Source organism: Choloepus didactylus, chromosome 18 (assembly GCF_015220235.1).
Source record: "Choloepus didactylus isolate mChoDid1 chromosome 18, mChoDid1.pri, whole genome shotgun sequence".
NCBI classification, from domain to species: Eukaryota; Metazoa; Chordata; class Mammalia; order Pilosa; family Megalonychidae; genus Choloepus; species Choloepus didactylus.
This window is the reverse complement of record NC_051324.1, coordinates 74,260,850-74,278,040: the sequence shown is the minus strand read 5'-3', so window position 1 is coordinate 74,278,040 and position 17,191 is coordinate 74,260,850. Positions and strand designations below refer to the sequence as shown.

At 40.1% G+C, this 17,191-nt stretch overlaps 1 protein-coding gene across 4 annotated transcripts in view; it reads right to left on the bottom strand.

Annotated features, from left to right (window-relative positions):
* RPTOR (regulatory associated protein of MTOR complex 1) overlaps window positions 1-16,881 on the bottom strand; it is a 462,365-nt gene extending 445,484 nt beyond the window's left edge. For all 4 annotated transcript variants that reach the window (XR_005212782.1, XR_005212784.1, XR_005212783.1 and 1 more), the window contains exons 1-2: window positions 16,353-16,881; window positions 15,891-16,107 (exon numbers count right to left, since the gene is read on the bottom strand). Coding sequence is in view for 1 of the 4 variants with exons in the window: in XM_037810022.1 (XP_037665950.1) it covers window positions 15,891-16,052 (162 nt within the window). In the remaining 3 variants the exon portion in view is untranslated. The remainder of the gene's footprint in view (window positions 1-15,890; window positions 16,108-16,352) is intronic.
* Between the last annotated feature and the right edge of the window lie 310 nt (window positions 16,882-17,191).

Here is a 17,191-nt window from a genome sequence, read left to right as displayed (position 1 = left end):
GCCATTGTAGCAAGAGAGCAACATAAACAATACCTAAACGAATGAGTGTGGCTATGTTCCAAAAAAATCACTTTTCACAAAAACAGGAAGTAGGCTGGATTTGACCTGCAGGCCATAGTTTGCCAACCCTTGATCTAGACCTGCTTTAACAAAACTGGCAAACAGACCTTGAAACAATGAAGCTGATGTACAAGTAAATTAACTTCCTACTAGAACAAAACTCAACGCTCTTAAAATGAAGACAACAAAATCCAAATGATCAACAACATAACATCCACTATGTGCGGCATCCAATCAAAAATTACTAGAGATAAGCAAAAGCAGGAAAATGTGATCCATAGCCAAAAGAAAATCAACAAAATGGGCCCAGAAATGACAATGATGGAAATAAGAGACAAGAACTTATTATAGTATTATAGGGTTTTTAGGAAAACATGAATATAAAGGAGAAATGGAACCATAAAAAAGACCTAAATGCAAACTCAAGAGAAGGAAAATATATCTCAAATGAAAAATACATTGGATGGGCTTAACAGGAGATTAGATACTGTACTATAGGTCTATATGCAGTGAATATATGCTTCAAAAATGAAGGTGAAATAAAGACATTTTCAGATAACAAAAGCTGAATAAATTTGTTGCCAGAAGACCAATACTATAAGAAACGTTAAAGAAAATTGGTCAGACTGAAGGAAAATGTTGCCAGATGGAAACTCAGAGCTACCCAAAGTAATGAAGGCTGGAAATGGAATATGTGGGTAAATGTAAGACATTTTTCTTATTTTTTAACTTCTTTAAAACATGATTGACTGAAAAAACAACAACAATGCAGTGTGGGGTTTACAGCACATAGAGGTAACATGTATGACATTAATAGCAAAAGGATGGGAAGAAAGAAACCGAAACAAGCTGTTTTAAGGTTCTTACACTATACGTTAGTGGTATCATAGTTTTTGAAGGTAGATTGAGAGTGATAAGTTAAAGATATAGATTGTAAACCATAGACCAATCACCAAGAAAAAAATTAGCCAATGAAGAATATATTGTAATAAGGGTAATTTTTTTTTTTTAAACTAATGTTAAAATAATGATACAGGTTTTAAAAATGCAGTTCAGGAAAATATAAATTTTTATAAATATAAATTCCAGCTCCCAATCCTATCCATAAGTGTGTAACTTTCCATAATTCTTTTACCTATATAAACATTTATTTTTATACATATATTTATAGCTTTTTTAAAAACACAATAGGGTCATAGTATACAGTCTGTTCTGTGCCTTGAGGTTTTTTTAATTTCATAATATATCCTGGAAACCTCCCATATCAACACAGATAGAACTACTTCACTGTCTTTACCAGCCGCATAGAAATCAACTGTATAATTCACCATTATTTAATCAATTTTCTATTGATGGATATTAAGTTATTTGCAGCATTCAATAACTATTAAATGAATGAACGAATGATTGCTGCAATGAACAATTATATGAAAAATAGGAGTAATCTTAAAATGCCAGTTTTTTTTAACATTTGATTGGATTTATTAGTCCTAGATTTAAAATAGACCTATGATTCTAAAAAGACACTTCCATAAATTCATTCCATTTGTTAAAATATTAAAATATTACTTTAAAAACATATCTCTACATAGATGTCACCAAATAAAGGAAATGTACTCTATAGAATCAACCACACCATACATAGTATAAAACTCTTCTCAAAGAGAAAAATACCATTCAGGTACAATTTGACAACTATTTCTCTAATATATCTATTTAAGCAAAAATATGTTTGATGAAGTGAAAACTAAAATTGATGTCAATAAGACAGATGATAAATTAGGATCCATTGTCTAAACTTAAATACATCGGTTGAAGACAATAATATAGTAACAGAGGATTGCGGGAAGATGGTGGGGTAGGAAGCTCCAGGAATCAGTCCCTCTACCAAAACACCTACTGAACCTGCAAGAACTGTTTGAATCAGCTATTTTGAAATTCTGGAGTCTAGTGGAAAACCGGGAGGCATCCAAAGAGCCAGAGAAAGGGGCAAGTAAATTGCGGTAAATATCAGTAAAATTCACCCTGTGTGCCGCAGCTACTGTGCTCTACCCCCAGCCACACAGCAGGCACCTAGTATGGCTTGGTGGTGCCAGGGTGGGTTATAAGGACCTAGTCCTCCAAAATATGGGGTGTAGTCTGCTCACTGCTCACTGCTTTCCATCAGCTACTTCAGATAGGGAGGGGGGGCAGTCCTGAGGGAGCCTTAAAGAGGCAGTATTTTTTTTTTCTCTTTTCTCTTTCCATTCCCCATTTGGAAGCAAAAATACTTTGAAAATGACAGTTCCAGCCCTCAATACAACAACAACAAAAGGCAAAACAAAAAAAAATCTAGCAATGCCAGAGTAGGAGAACTAGATTTCCAGAGTTATAACACCATAATGTCCAGTTCTCAACCAAAATTTACAAAACACACAAAGAAAGAGGAAATATGGCCCATTCACAGGAAAAAAGAATTTGCCAGATACCATCCCTGAGGAAGCCCATTCTTGGAACTATTAGTCAAAGACTTTAAACCAACTGCTTTAAATATATTCAATGAACTGAATATATTTATACAAAAAAAAAAAAAAAAGGAAATTAGGAAAATATTTTCTGAGCAATATAAAGAAATAGAAATTATACAATATTTGAAATAAAAAACCCTTTAGACAGATTCAACAGCAGACTTGAACAGGCAGAAGACAGGACAGCAAACTTTAAGACAATTGAGCTTATCCAATGTGAGGAGGAGAAATAAAAAATGAACAGAGATTGAGGAACCTATAGGACAACATCTAGCATACCAACACACACATCACTGGAGTCCCAAAAGAACAATAGAGAAAGGGGCAGAAAAAAGTGTTTGAAGGAAAAATTGCTGAAAACTTCCCAAATCTGATGAAAGCTGTGAATATACACATCCAGGATACACAACGAACTCCAAGCAGAACAGACTCCAAGAGATCAACACAAAGACACATTATAGTGAAATTGTCAAAAGATAAAGAGGATTCTGAAAGAAGCAAAACAGAGCAACTTGTCACATACAAGGGATCCCCAATAAGACTAAGAGCAGATTTCTCATCAGAAACCATAGAGGCCAGAAGATAGTAAGAAGGCATATTTAAAGTCCTTAAAGAAAAAGCATTATCTACCAAGAACTCTATATCCAGCAAATCATCTTTCAAAAATGAAGGAGAAATTAAGACATTTACAGAAAAATCAAATGCTGAAAGAATTCATCACCAGAAGACCTAACCCACAAGAAATGCTACAGGGAGTCCTTCAGGCTGAAATTAAAAAAAAAAAAAAAAAAAAAAAACATCAGATAGTAACTTGAAACTGTAAAAAGAAATAAAGAAGATTGGTAAAGGTAATTACATAGCTAAATATAAAACCCAGTATTATTCTATTTTGGGGTTGTGACTGTTTCCCCCCTATAGAACTTAACAGGGAAATGTGTAAAATAACATTATAAATCTATGCTAATGGATATACAAGGTATAAAGATGTGATCTGAGACAGTAACAATATAAAGGGGAGGGAAAGAGATGCATAGAAACAGAGATTGTACACTACTCAAACTAGGCTGCTACTAGTCAAACTAGACCTGAAGATAGTTCAAGATGTTAATTGTTAATTACAAAGGTAACCACTGAGGAAATAGCTAAAAAAAAAAATATCAAGGAAAGGGATGTGGAAGGGAATCAAAATAGCGCACTACAAAAAAAGCAACTATATATTTTTAAAAGCCAGTAATGGAATAATTGAGGAACAAAAAATACATGAGACATAGAGAAAACAAATAGCTAAATAACAAAAGTAAATCTTTCCTTTTGAGTTATTACCTTAATTGTCAATGGATTAAATTCCCTGTGCTGGTTTGGATATATTATGTCCCCCAAAAGCCATGTTTTTAATGCAAACTTGCAGGGGCAGATTTATTAGTCTTTTGATCAGGGTGGAAATTTTGACTGTTTCTGTAGAGATGTGACTCACCCAACTGTGGGTGATAATTTCGATTAGATTATTTCCACGGAGGTGTGGCCCCACCCATTCAGGGAGAGATTAGTTCACTGGAATATTTAAGAGAGAAGCTAAGAGTCAACACAGACTCAGATGTTTGCTGATACTTGGAGATGCTTGGAGATGTAGACAGAAGGACGTTTGGAGATGCTAAGCTAAGAGATGAATCCCAGAGTTTGCCCCAAGCAAACCAAGCAGAGAGCTGAGAGAAGCTAAGACAGATACTCAGAGACATATTAGAGAAAGCCATTTTGAAACACAACCCGGGAGCAAAGGACCAGCTGACGCTAGCCGTACGCCTTCCCAGATGACAGAGGTGTTCCAAGCACCATCAGCCATTCTTCAGTGAAGTTATCTTCTTGTTGATGTCTTAGTTTGGATACTTCCTTAGAACTGTAAATTTGTACCCAAAGAAACTCCCCCTTTATAAATGCTAATCCATTTCTGGTATTTTGCATAACAGCAGCTCTAGCAAACTGGAACACTCCCGTATAAAAAGGCAGAGAATGGTACACTGGATGAAAAAGCTTGGTCAGTGCCAGGCCCCCAACTTCTGGGTTAGTACCCATATCTCTACTCCCAATGGGGCTACCAGGAGAGCTAAAATACTTCCTACATGAAGCTCATTTCCCCTGGGACCTGGGACAGAACTAAGCCAAGGAAAGGTGGAGTATCGATGAGCCTACCTACGGGAAAGACAAAGCACAAAAGAGGCAGGAATTCTACCAGCACCCAAAGAAGAAAGCAAAGGAAGGGCTTTATTAGTGAGCACAGGTTCAGAGAAATTTTCACAGTAGCTGCTGTTATATCCATCAGCTTATCTCACAGACCAGATAATGAAGGAATAAAAAACATTTCATCTTCATAGCACCTTTAATCAGAAAGAAGAGAACAATAATGAACTATCCTTCCCACTCTGATTTGGTAAATTCCCAGAAGTGTTTTTATGAGAATATTCATTCTGAATGAAATGGATTTGATGTCTAAAGAAACATGAGCCCTATTATTGAACACTTAATACTTGCCAGGATGGCTTGCAAGCACCAATTCATTTTCCGTATAGTGTTCACAAACACTGATTTATAGAAAATGTGCCACAAAGTCTGTTTTTGATAAATCTACAACATTCATGAGAACTGCACTTCAACATACTGAGATAGAGCACAGATCTCAGGAGAGCTCAATCTATACGGGAAAGGGGATGGACTCAATACAAGGGGGAAGGAAGGGAGGAAGGAAAAGAAATTGAAGCCTGCCCAGTTTGGAATCCTACTTCAGACCGTGGTGAGCAAAACAGCTTTTGCCTCTCACCAGGTGATGAAAATTGCAGGCACAGGGTTGCTGTCTCAACAGGAGGCAGTCTCTGCCCTTCTTCCAATATTCAAAACCATCTGCAACATCTCAGCTACCACACAGAAGCAAAGGCTGGGGCTACCCAGGAGCGATGCAATAATGTGCATGTACACAAAAATACCCAAGCTGCTCTAGTTCATTCCCTGGATAATACCAGGAGCTGTCATTCACTGGACACTTAACTGTTTGGTCAAGCAGCCCCAGGTACCTTACAAATAATATCCCATTTAATCCTCAGAAATGTTCTATGAGGTAGGTAGTGTCAGACCCACTCTACAAATGAAAACACTAAGACTTAGAGAGGATAAGCAACCATCCAAGACCCAGCAGCTGGAAAACAGTGGGACAAACTTGGACCAAGATCAGGCTGACTCCAAAGTGACAGAAATCCATTCCACCTCTTTAATTCTTAGAAAATATCCATCAAGATTTTCTGACACTACATAGGACTGAGTTTAAACCAATGAGAAAACCCAACAAAGCCTGCACCATGAGAATTAATTAAGATAGAATATGGAAGCGTGGACTTTGAAGTCAAATCGCCAGGCTCCAAATTCCGGCCCTGCTCTTTCATAGCACATGAAGTAGGTAAGGTTGACTGCCCTCTCTAAACAGTCTCAGTTTACTCAACATTAACAATAGATGCCTGCAAGCGTTGTCAGGATTAGATTAATCCCTGTGAAAAATAAAATGTTTGCAAGTTGTAAGGCACTACACAGCTCAGAGCACTATACCTCCCGCTCTCTCCGCTCCCCTCCACAGATCCTGTTCCTCACCCCCCAGGGGCCCCTGCTCCTTTGCTCACCCACTTTCCATTCCCTTCAATCTTTCTTCCCTACTGGCCCTTTCACCTTGATTTGTTGAATCCTGTTGCCACCTCTAGTTACCTACTCTCAACGCCATCCCACCCACCCCTCCGAAACTCACGCAGGGCTCACCGCCCCTTCTCCTTCTCCCCAGCTGTCCCCCAGCAATCTTGCTCCTACTAAATTCCCTACTCTACTGAAACATCTCTCTCAAAAGTCACCATCAGTCCTTGCTCAAACTTCAATCAATATTTACTACACCTCTACTATGTGACAAACACTTCCTAGTATTATTTGCACAAGTCTTAGTCTCTATGAGAGTATTCGCTCCTTGAGAACAAGGACTACAGGTTTTCTTTCTGCAAAGTTTTCAGCGCATTATGTATTCCAAGTGTCAGCAAGAATGTGAAGAAACTGGAATTCTCACACACCACTGGTGGGGATGTTTATCAGAGCAACTACTTTGTAAAATAGTGTGGCAGCATCTACTCCAGCAGAATGAACTCATTCTCCACCACCCAGCAATTCCTCTATCAATACTAGGTATCTACACCCAACAGAAATTACTATTCGCCAAAAGGCATGTAAAAGAATGTTCATTGCAGGACTATTTGTCATAGCCAAAATACTGGAAATTACTCAAATGTCCACCAATAGATGAGTAAATGAATGAATAAATGAATGAATGGCGATATAATGGAATACCATATTCAGTGAGAATGAAGGAGCATAACTGCACAGAGCAACATGTAGAATCTCATAGACATTAAGTAAAAGGAACCAGAAATGAAAGAGTACAACTGCCTTAGGGCAGAAAATATATAAGATGAGTCTGATGCATCTGGTAGTGTCAGAAAGTAACAAAATGCTCAAAAAACAAACCCAAAATACCCAATATTGATGGGGGTCTGTCAAAGGAGCACAGGAGCTAACTAAAAAAGCTCCCAATGGCCAAAGGCTGGAGCAATCTAAGCAACAAAATAAAGTAGCACTGGATTCCAACCCAAAGTATAAAATAAATAGCCATAAGTCCTTACTGATAAAAATCATTGAATAAATTAACAAAAGATGGAGATGAGACAAATCTCTGGTGCAGAAGAATTTCAAATAACTTATGTAGACATTCACCTTAAGGAAGTGGAGGATAACTCACTCCTTAGATGTGAGCTGAGCATAAATAACTTCCTCTAAAGAGCACAGTATAGAAGGGGGGTGGAGGGGCAGTGGGTAACTTTACAGTGGAGAGACCTACCCATCTGAGTTTCTCAATTCCCAGCTCAGATGCTGCCAAGACCCTCCGGAAGCCTTCCTCTATCCTTTGACCCCCTTCCTGAAAGCTCTCAGTAGTACTGGCTATAGCACTCCTTTTCATGGAGTGATCTACAGTCTTGAACCATTATTTAAATATTTGTGGTTCTAAATCCTATCCCACTAAGCTCGTTTGTGAGTGTATCAATTGATTTTACAAGGCTATGGACCATCATGCTCCTTTTTCATTCCCGCAGAGGAGCTGGTACAGCAAAGGGCACTTACTAGATAGTCAATAAGTACTTAGTGAACAAATAGAGAAATAAATGACTGTATGCCTAAGAAGTCAGTATACATGTGCTCTCCTAGGTTTGGTGATCAATGCTTACATTTAAGAGACAAGGTCAAGGCACAGGACACCAAGCTCAGACCACCTGGGCTCAAATCTGAGCTCTACTACTTACTAGCTATGTGATCTTTAGCAATTTATCTAATTTTCCTGTGCCTCAGTTTCTTCATTTATAAAATGGTAATAATAACATTACCTACTTCACAGGGTTGCTATAGGAATTAACGAATTGTTAATATGTAAAGCCTGAGCAAGGCCTTGACATGCAGCATTATTTAAAATTAAGCTATTACTACTGTTATTTTTCAACAGGTAGAGAAGATTTTAGGAGCTGGTATATCCACAGCATTTGTAATGATCTAGTTCTTGAGTGTGGTGGTGGGTTTTCAAGCGTTCATTTTATTATACTTCAGATATTCTAAGTATAAGGATATCAAAAAATATATAATTCAAAATAAATTTCTAACTACATATACAGTATAATCCTGATGGGAGAAAAGGAGGGGATAGAGAATACAACAAATACATCAAAATAGTAACAGTAGAATAGTGGAATGCTAGGTTCATTTTTATTTTCCTGGCTATGCTCTTCCATACTTTTTTAACATTTTGCAATGATATGTATTATTTTTATAAGAAAAAAACACTTCAAGGAATTCAGTTATCCCAATTTTAAAAATGTTGGAATATTTTTCAAATACTAAGACCATTTTCAGTATAAAGTTTTAGTTAAACAGCAACAAAAAAAAATTTTCAGGGAAAATATTCATGCCTGTTAACAGAGTAAAAATACATTTTCAGGAACAGAGCTGAGTCTGTGAAGCAGGCGTGGGAAATGGCTCAGTGCGCAAACTCTGAAACAGACCTCAGGTCTGGCCCAGCCTGCGCTACGCGCGAGGAAGGCCACGCTGGCCTCCCAGGGCTGCACCTGGCCGTCTCCTCATCAAAACCATGCACACCGAGGCAGCCACAGGAAACATCGCCAGACGTCTGCTGCAGAAAGGAAAACAGAAGCTCCTCTTGTATCACCTAGCAGAACCTAAAAGTTTACGATTTAAGAACATTTTTAAAGCATTAACATATAAGGCCAAATATTTACTGGAATAGCATTTTCTATACATGTGATCAGACTAAAAAAAAAAAAAGATGTCAAACTTCAGCTCTAGTGAAATAAGTACTGTGGATGACCAAAGTACTTTTTTTAATGTCTTTTGAATAAAAGATAGATAGTCAAAACCCGTAGGACACCATCTATATATAATCCACATGCTATCCTATTAAAATTCTAGCTTTAGAATTCTGTGAGGTCACAATGAGGAGGAAACATTCTTATCCATTTCAGGACTCATCCACAGCAGTGTTCAAAATGGAACACAGCACCTTTTAAAAGCAGGTTTTAAAAAATCCCTAAGTAGATAGTCTTTGGCTCCTGAGCACCACATGACAGATGCTAATGAGAAGTTCATACGCTTAAAGTGCAAAGAGACGGAGAGTGACTGTCCTAGCCAGAGAGGCAATGCTTGGGCCACAAACCCCTCCAGTTCCTTCAGCTGTGCACCTGCACCCTAACCCAATCCTCTGAGTCCACCTTCTTGGCACCAGCAAGCCCTATGCCTGCTCTCTACCCCTCCCACCACTACCTGTCTCAGCCCTCATCATTCCTCACCAGGAACACCACAACACCCCAGTGCTCACCTGGGGTGAACTGAATTAGAGTCCTCCGGCCACCTTCTCCCTGCTGCACTGGATGGATTTTTCTCCACTTGCAGTAACAGAATCCTGCAGGTGAGCAGTGCTGCTCTCCCTCCAGGACCACCCATCAAAACCTGGGGCCATCGGAGGCCTGAGGACTGACGGCGGCTGACCAGGTTACACACTAGGCAATGGCCTTCACAATCACCTAAGCCCCCGACAAACACTCCCAGCCCTGACAATCTCTTACGCAGAAGAGCCTGGAGAGAGTCCAACAAATTCCTTTCAGGTCTCTTATCTAATTCCAATTCAGGACTACTGCCTGACATTTTTGGCCAATCACGGATAGCATCAAGCCCTTCTTCCTGGTTTAATTTAAGCTTGAGGCCCTCTTTCTTTAACTACACTAACAATTCTCAAACTTTTGACAGTAGGACCCGTTTACACTCTTCAAAAGTACAAAGACACAGAGAGTTTGTTTAATGTTATATTAATCAGTATTTTCCATATTAGAAATTTAAACAGAAATCTTTATATATTTCTTTGTTAACGCACATAAAATGATAATCTCATTATATGTTAAAATAAATAATATTTCTAGGAAAAATAAGTATATTTTTCAAGACAAAAAAGTTAGTAAGAAGAATGGCACTGTTTTACATCTGTGTAAATCTCTTAACATCTGGCTTAATGGAAAACAGACGGATTCTCATATTTCCTTCTGCTTTCAATTTGTTGTGATACATTGTTTCGGTTGAAGACTTTGAAGGAAATCGGGCCTTACAGATTTGTAGCTGGAAAAAGGCAAGAGTATCAAAATGTTCAGGTAATTGTAAATGTTCTTCCTTGATATTACATCAAAACTTGATAAGTGGTAGTTTCTTGAAGGACTGCTGCAATCTATCTGAATAGAATAGAATAGAAAACCGAATATCTACAATCTATCTGAAACTACATCAATCAACTTTTCATACCCGTTTACATTAAAGTCCATTGGTCTAACTTTGAATGGATCTTTTAACCATGGATGATTTTGTAATATCATGGATTGGTCATCTGGAAATTTTGGTTCACTGAATTATTCACATACTCCAAATGCTAACACAACTCACCCTTCAGAATCAAGAAAAAAACACCTTCATTCATATCACTACGATCTCATCAGAAAAATCATTAAGTATTGGGATGCTGTCAAGTTCACAGAAGCAGATATGAGTTTTCCAAGACTCTAATTTTCACTTGAAAGCTCAAATTTTATCACTGGCAACAAATACAGTCAGTTGTTTTCTTGAAATGACAGACTCACTTCATTCGTTTTCTAGAAAATGTCCACCAAAAGCCCACATCCAAGCACCAGAGTTGGCCCATCAGCCCTTCTTTCAAGTCAAGCTCAAGCTCAATGTAAACAGCAGCTAGTGCTGCCTGTGGTCCACACTGCTGTCCCTCCACCAAACCATCCTACTTCAGTTTGAAGAAGTCCTTTCTGCAAACTCCCCAGGCCATCACACCAAACATTTAAAAAGGAGTGCACTAAAGAGCAGCAATTCAATAAAACTAATTATTTCTACTGCTTCATCAAGGACATTTTCAAGTGAAATTGGATTTTTTTTTTTTACTGTCAGTATGTGGCCTGGAATAAAACAATAACTACTAGTGTAATTTGGCACCACTGTCTTGATTCACACTAAGATGCCAGCAGCTTAACTCACCATTACTTTTGTACCATCACTGCAGGTATCGTCACAGTGGAAAAGGCAAATAACGTTTTATTTGTTAAGAAAATAGTTTTGACCTTGCAGACCCCCTGAAAGGGTCTTAGGGAAGCCCAGGAGCCCACAGAGCATACTTCAAGAGCAGCTCAGCTATACCGCTGGCACTGTTTGCAATCTGTGTGACGTGAAGGTGGCCTACTGCCTATTTTTGTAAACCCCATTCCCTCCCATCTGCCTACTATAGCACTATATATTTTTTGTTTGGGATCCCAGGACCTCTCAATAAATAGCCTGAATATTTCAGCTAAGACATTGGTACAGTTTAGCTTTTTGTTTTTAACTAGGCTTTGTTTCCCAAGTTCTACTTCCTCCCACTGCTAGCCACGTAACTTGAGGCAAGAAATTTAATTGAAACCTCCGTTTCCTCATCAATACTTTAGGGATAATAATTACTAACCAATTTACAGCACTATGGGCCCCTAAGAAAGATAATCTGTGTGAAAGTCCTTGGTAAACTACTCATCTTTTCATCAGTAGACTTTATTGAATCCTGACTTTGTGCCAGGCACTGTCCTATGAACCAGTTTATTTGTAGGAAAGGGAGTGTGGAGAGAAGTGCCAGAGAAATAAGGAGTGATCTAAAGTGACTGCATAGCTGCTTTGGATCAGGTGATAGGGGTGGCCTCCCAGAGGACCCAGAAGCTGGGTGTGAAAGACAATAAGGTGCTGGGTGTGGAAAAATCCGAAGCATCATGGGCTTTGTAGACCAGGGTAAGGAGCTTGCATTTTACTCCAAGCGGTGAGGAAGCCACTGTAAGGAAGGAAGATAAGCTGAGTTACACTTCTTAAAGATCACTCTGACCAACTGCAGGCAAGAGCGGCTGCAGGAGACCAGCCAGGACACCACTGTTGCTGTCCAGATGAGAGATGCTGGTCGCCTGGACGAGGATGACAGCGGTGGAGACAGAAAGGAAACGGTCCACAGAAGACACAATCTGGAGGTAAAGTCAACAGGTTCTACTGACAAATTGGAAGGGAGACGGGGAAAGGGAAAGGAAACAACGAAGGATAAAGTCTAGATTTACAGCTTGAACCAGGTGGATGGTGATGGCATGTTACAATGGAGATCACTAAGGCAAAGGAGCAATCACAATCTCAGATGGAAGTATCGGGGGCAGGTCAGATCTGAAGATGGGGGATTTGAGAGTTGCTGGCATGTAGAAGGCGTTTCAAACCATGGGCCTGGATGAGATCAGCAAGCGAGGGGTGGACACAGAAAAGAGAAAGGCAACCAAGGTCACCTCCTTAAGCACGTCCTCAGGCAATTAGTGACCTAAGAGGAAAACCTGGAGTTTCATGAAGCAGCATGAAAGTAGCAGGTAAGGAGAGAGTTTCATGAAGGAGGGAGTGATAAATCCTGTGGAACGCTGCTGAGAGGACAAGTAAGGTGAGGACAGAGAAGTGACCTTTAGATTGAGTAAGGAATAGTGACCAGGTCAAGAGCAGTCTCAGTGGACGGAACTCTCAGTGGACTGAAGAGAAGCTAATTGTAGCAGACCGAGGAGTGAATGGAAGGAGAGGAAACTAGAAAAGTAATACGTGATAGTGTTTACCTCTGCTTAAAAAACAACCTAAACATTATCTTGTTCGTGTATCCACTCTGCTCCCTCCACAACTTATTCAAAACATGGTTACAAAGCAATGCAACTAATCTGGCACCATCATTTTATAGTTGCATCTCATACCACATATACAGTGTTTCTGTCCAACTGTTTTCTTTTAGAGCGAAAGCTCCCAAGCTTTTCTGATTCCATGCCACATATACAAAGCAAAAGATCCATCTGAGACAAATCATCCCCACCTGCCCCACTTTCCAGTGGAAAAATAAACTCTATGATAACTGTAAAATATCACAGTAAAATACAAAAGGGTAGAGGGAACATATACACATCTGTTTTAGCCATAGGTATATGAATGATTAATTTTGAGCTGTAAGTTGTATATAAATCTAATTACTAGAACATTACAAGCCTAAAATATCATTGATGTTTATGCATGTCATTCACTCCATATTGTAGAATTAACCAAACAGAAAATAAGTTGATAATAATGGCTTTAAACTACAGTAAACAATAATTAAAATGCAATGATAGCAGCATTTAAAAACCAGGACCAATTCAAGACAAAAACTGTGGGAATTCCAACTGAGAGTGGGCACGTACTGTAGCTTTGGAAGGCTGCCAAATGTTAAAAACTTCTTGGAGTCTACAGTAAACTTTGGTAAATCGTAAATTTTAGGAATCCGTAACAACTCCGCTCAATACAACACCAGTTAATTATCATAAGTATATTCACAAAATAAAAGTACATGGAATTTGCACATCAATCACAGAAAGAAATGAAGACTGAGTCTGCCTTATGGACAGTTAATGGGCCACCGGGAGAGATCTACATAGTCTCTGGAACAGTGTGACTAGGCCCGTCTGTATTGTTTTACAAGGACACTCACCATCAGAGGAACAGTTTGGGCTGGATGCTGGGGTGCCGGAGAGTCCTAGAACCAACTATAGGTGCCATAATAGAGGAAGAATCACATATGGGTAACCCACTGCCAAAATCAGTGTTCTGTTTGGCCTGCAGTGTTGGACTCTGTAGTGTTTTTGTAATATCTCATTTAGTTCCAATATTTAAAAATCAGGGAAGTGGGAAGGGAAGTGGGAAGGGAGGGGAAGGGTGGGGGAGGGAAGGAAAACCAAAAGAAAAGAAGAGAATGCCAGAGAGAGAAGAGTTCTGGCCAAGAGGAGCAGAGGGGAGGGAAAGGGAGAAGGAAAGGGGCAGGAAAGGGGGCAGGGAAAAGGAAAAAAGAAAATGCACGTGAGAGAGAGTTCTGGCCGAGGCCCAGCTACCCTCTTTAGACAGGCAAGTGCTCTCCAGAACCCACTGTTCCCACTCTCTGGAAAATCTACCAGACACTAAGCCAATGTCATCAGTGAATTTATGCCAGTATTCTTCTCACTGCTGGCATGCTTCGTTCATTTATACTGCCTTCCAACTCTAAGGATCATTTGAGTCTGCAACCTTTGTTCTGGTCCAGTGGACTGAAAGGGCCCCCTCGGGTGTTCTGACCAGAGGAAAGAGATTTCAAGGATTCTTTAAGAATGCTCACAAACTTAACTAAAATGTTTGCCGTTGATTTTCTTCATCATTCAGCAACTTGCAAAGGTCAGATACAGCAAACTTTCTCCCCTGGCAACCTCAGTAGTTATTCAGACTCATAACTTTTCTTTCCCTTAATAATTGGTCATGAGCTTATTAGAGAATGTTTTATTCACAAATCAACATTTAATTAAAAGGACAAAACTTATCCATTAATCAGTTTTAAACAGTTTGAGCATAGGCTTAAGGTAGCAAAGCAAACCACATTTCGAAAGAAAAAAAAAAATTGCCCTCCAGATAGAACGTGGGGAAAAAAAAAAGATTCAACAGAGTTGCTTTAAAATAAATTTCTTTTCCTATGAACACAATCCCAAAAGCTTTGAACTATATAAGTAGTACTAAAGATGTCTATTTGACAAACTTTATACAACCTCTCCAAATGACCTTTTACTGTACTCTTTAAACTACTTTTGGATGAAAAAAGTCCCAAAGTGATAACTGAAGCACTGGTTGATAGAGACTGACTAGGCTAGGCTAGAATTAGGATAAAAGTAATCTTTCATGTTTAACATCATATACTAAAAACCAATAATCTTCTGTAAACATATACATAAGCCTAGAACAAATCACATTGTATTGTAACATCAACTTCCCCTTTTTATACCACTGAAATTCAGTTCAAATAAATAGAGGCAGCCTTGAAGGAGAAAATAAATCACAGAAGAACAAATTACAAATGTGCATGGAAGAGATGGTCCCACCCTTTTGCTGTGAAGACCAGGAAACAGATGTGGTTGATTAACCACGCATTCAACAAAACTGGCTTTCTTCTTTGCTACCAGCAGCTTGTGAGCCAGTTCCTCCACTCCACCAGCACCATGGGGACCCACTAAAGCCTAGACCCAAATTCCAACCTCCCATACCCTAATTCCACTATTGAAGAAATTCTGGGTCCAAGTTAGGGCCACATGATACCACATAAGTCTAGATTCAAGACAAATTGTTTAGACAACTATAATGAAACTCATTGTAACTTTAAAAATTACTTTGCATTAATTTGTTACCAGCTGAACATTTCACGATAATCCTGTTTCTTAGCACACTGTATTATATTAGACTTCTGCAATTCACCCAACTTGAACCAAAAAAATAAAAAAGTAGACTAACCACGTGGTGCAAGTATTGGTTTATATCCTAAGTTGTCTTTCCTCTAAGTCTGAACAGCACTAAGTATAGCAAAGAGCATATAAATACTTGCGATACTGTATTTTCAAATCAGCTTAATTTTTACTAGCTGAATTAGAACTTCGCTTGAACCGAATTAACGCTACTTAGTGATTACTAACCAAAACAGTCTTTCCCATTTTTAACCAAAAACTGGAGTCTGGAATGCTTTTTCCTTTTTGGTTGACTTGTAACGAGTGTCCCAAGGACACTCCTCTGGCTGAACTTTCCTGGTTGGAAAAACTACCAAGATACAAAGGGATGCAGTCGGAACCCACTTACCCGGTCCTTCATCCTCCAGCTCTGAGCCAAGGATTTGGAGCCCTCGATTTTCTCACAATGCCTCTTCTTCATAAAAGCCAAAGGCAGGTTCCAGTCTGTAAGGTCGGCCTCATCTTCCTCCCCAAGTCCCAGAAGGGGCGACTGCAGCATCTCAGACTCCATCAGGGAAGGAGGGGGTGGGGATGTCCTTGGCAGCAAGCGCTCCAAAACCTCCAGCCTTTAAAATCAGCGTGTACCAGAATGGGTGAAATAAGAAATAGAAAGAAGAAAAAAAAAAGGAAAAAAAAAAAACGGGGCGGGGGAGGAGTGTAGAAAAAGAAATGAATGGAGAGTGTGCAGAGACCCTTACTCCGGCAAAAAGTCTGAGATCGTTATTTCTAACTCTGCGCGGGAAGTCGAAGGGGGTGGGGAGAACCGGTGGGAAATGGGGCAGCCCAAGGAGCTCGGCACAAACTCACACACCCTCAGATCCCAAGCCACTGGCTGCCTCTGAGAATGTACGTCCTCGGAAGGGCTGCGAGCCGAGCTGTCAAAGGCGTGAGACTTCAGGCCTCACGATGACCCTGCTCTCGGCCTCCAACGCCCCAGGAGATCCGAGGACAGGCAGGCCGCCCGCTCTTGGCGCCGGTTCGCCGACTGGTCGAGGACTACGGCCGAGGGCAATTGGTTCAGGGCGCCTCGGGTCTCCTTCAGCCACTCTCAGCCCTGCGGGTCTCCCACTCGCCTGAGCTGCTGCAACCAGAGCCAGGATCGGCCCATCGTGCTGGCCTGCGGCCGGTTCCTCAGCCCCGGGTCCGCGCGGCCTGGCCGGTCCTGGCCCTCGGCACTGTGGTTCCCTCCTGCCCGAGAACGAGTCCTAAGGAAAGGGCGACAGGGTCCCGCGGAGAAAACGGGTAATGTGGGCTTATTGGGTTTGGGGAGTTTTGCCCTCTGGTTTGGAGCTACAGTGAAACTCCTCTCATCAGCACATCAAGGAGGACGCCATGTTGCCGAGACCCAGAATGCATTACGATCTACGGCCAGCCTAGCAGGCCAAACTTCCTTAAAGCGGTCTGGCCGCAGTTCTCCAGACGCAACGAAGACGGGAAGTTCCTGCCCCGTTACCTCGGTTACCACAACTCAGCCTGTCTTTGCTTATCGCCGCATGAATTAAAGTCAATTGTAAAGAAAAAACTAGATTCAGTTAATTAAATTTGAAAAAAATTTTTTGTTATTACACGTGAAGCTACATGCTTCTGAAATTAAAGGGAACCGACTGCCTTGTATCTTCCCAGATTTTGAAAAGGAAGGCGATGTGAGTT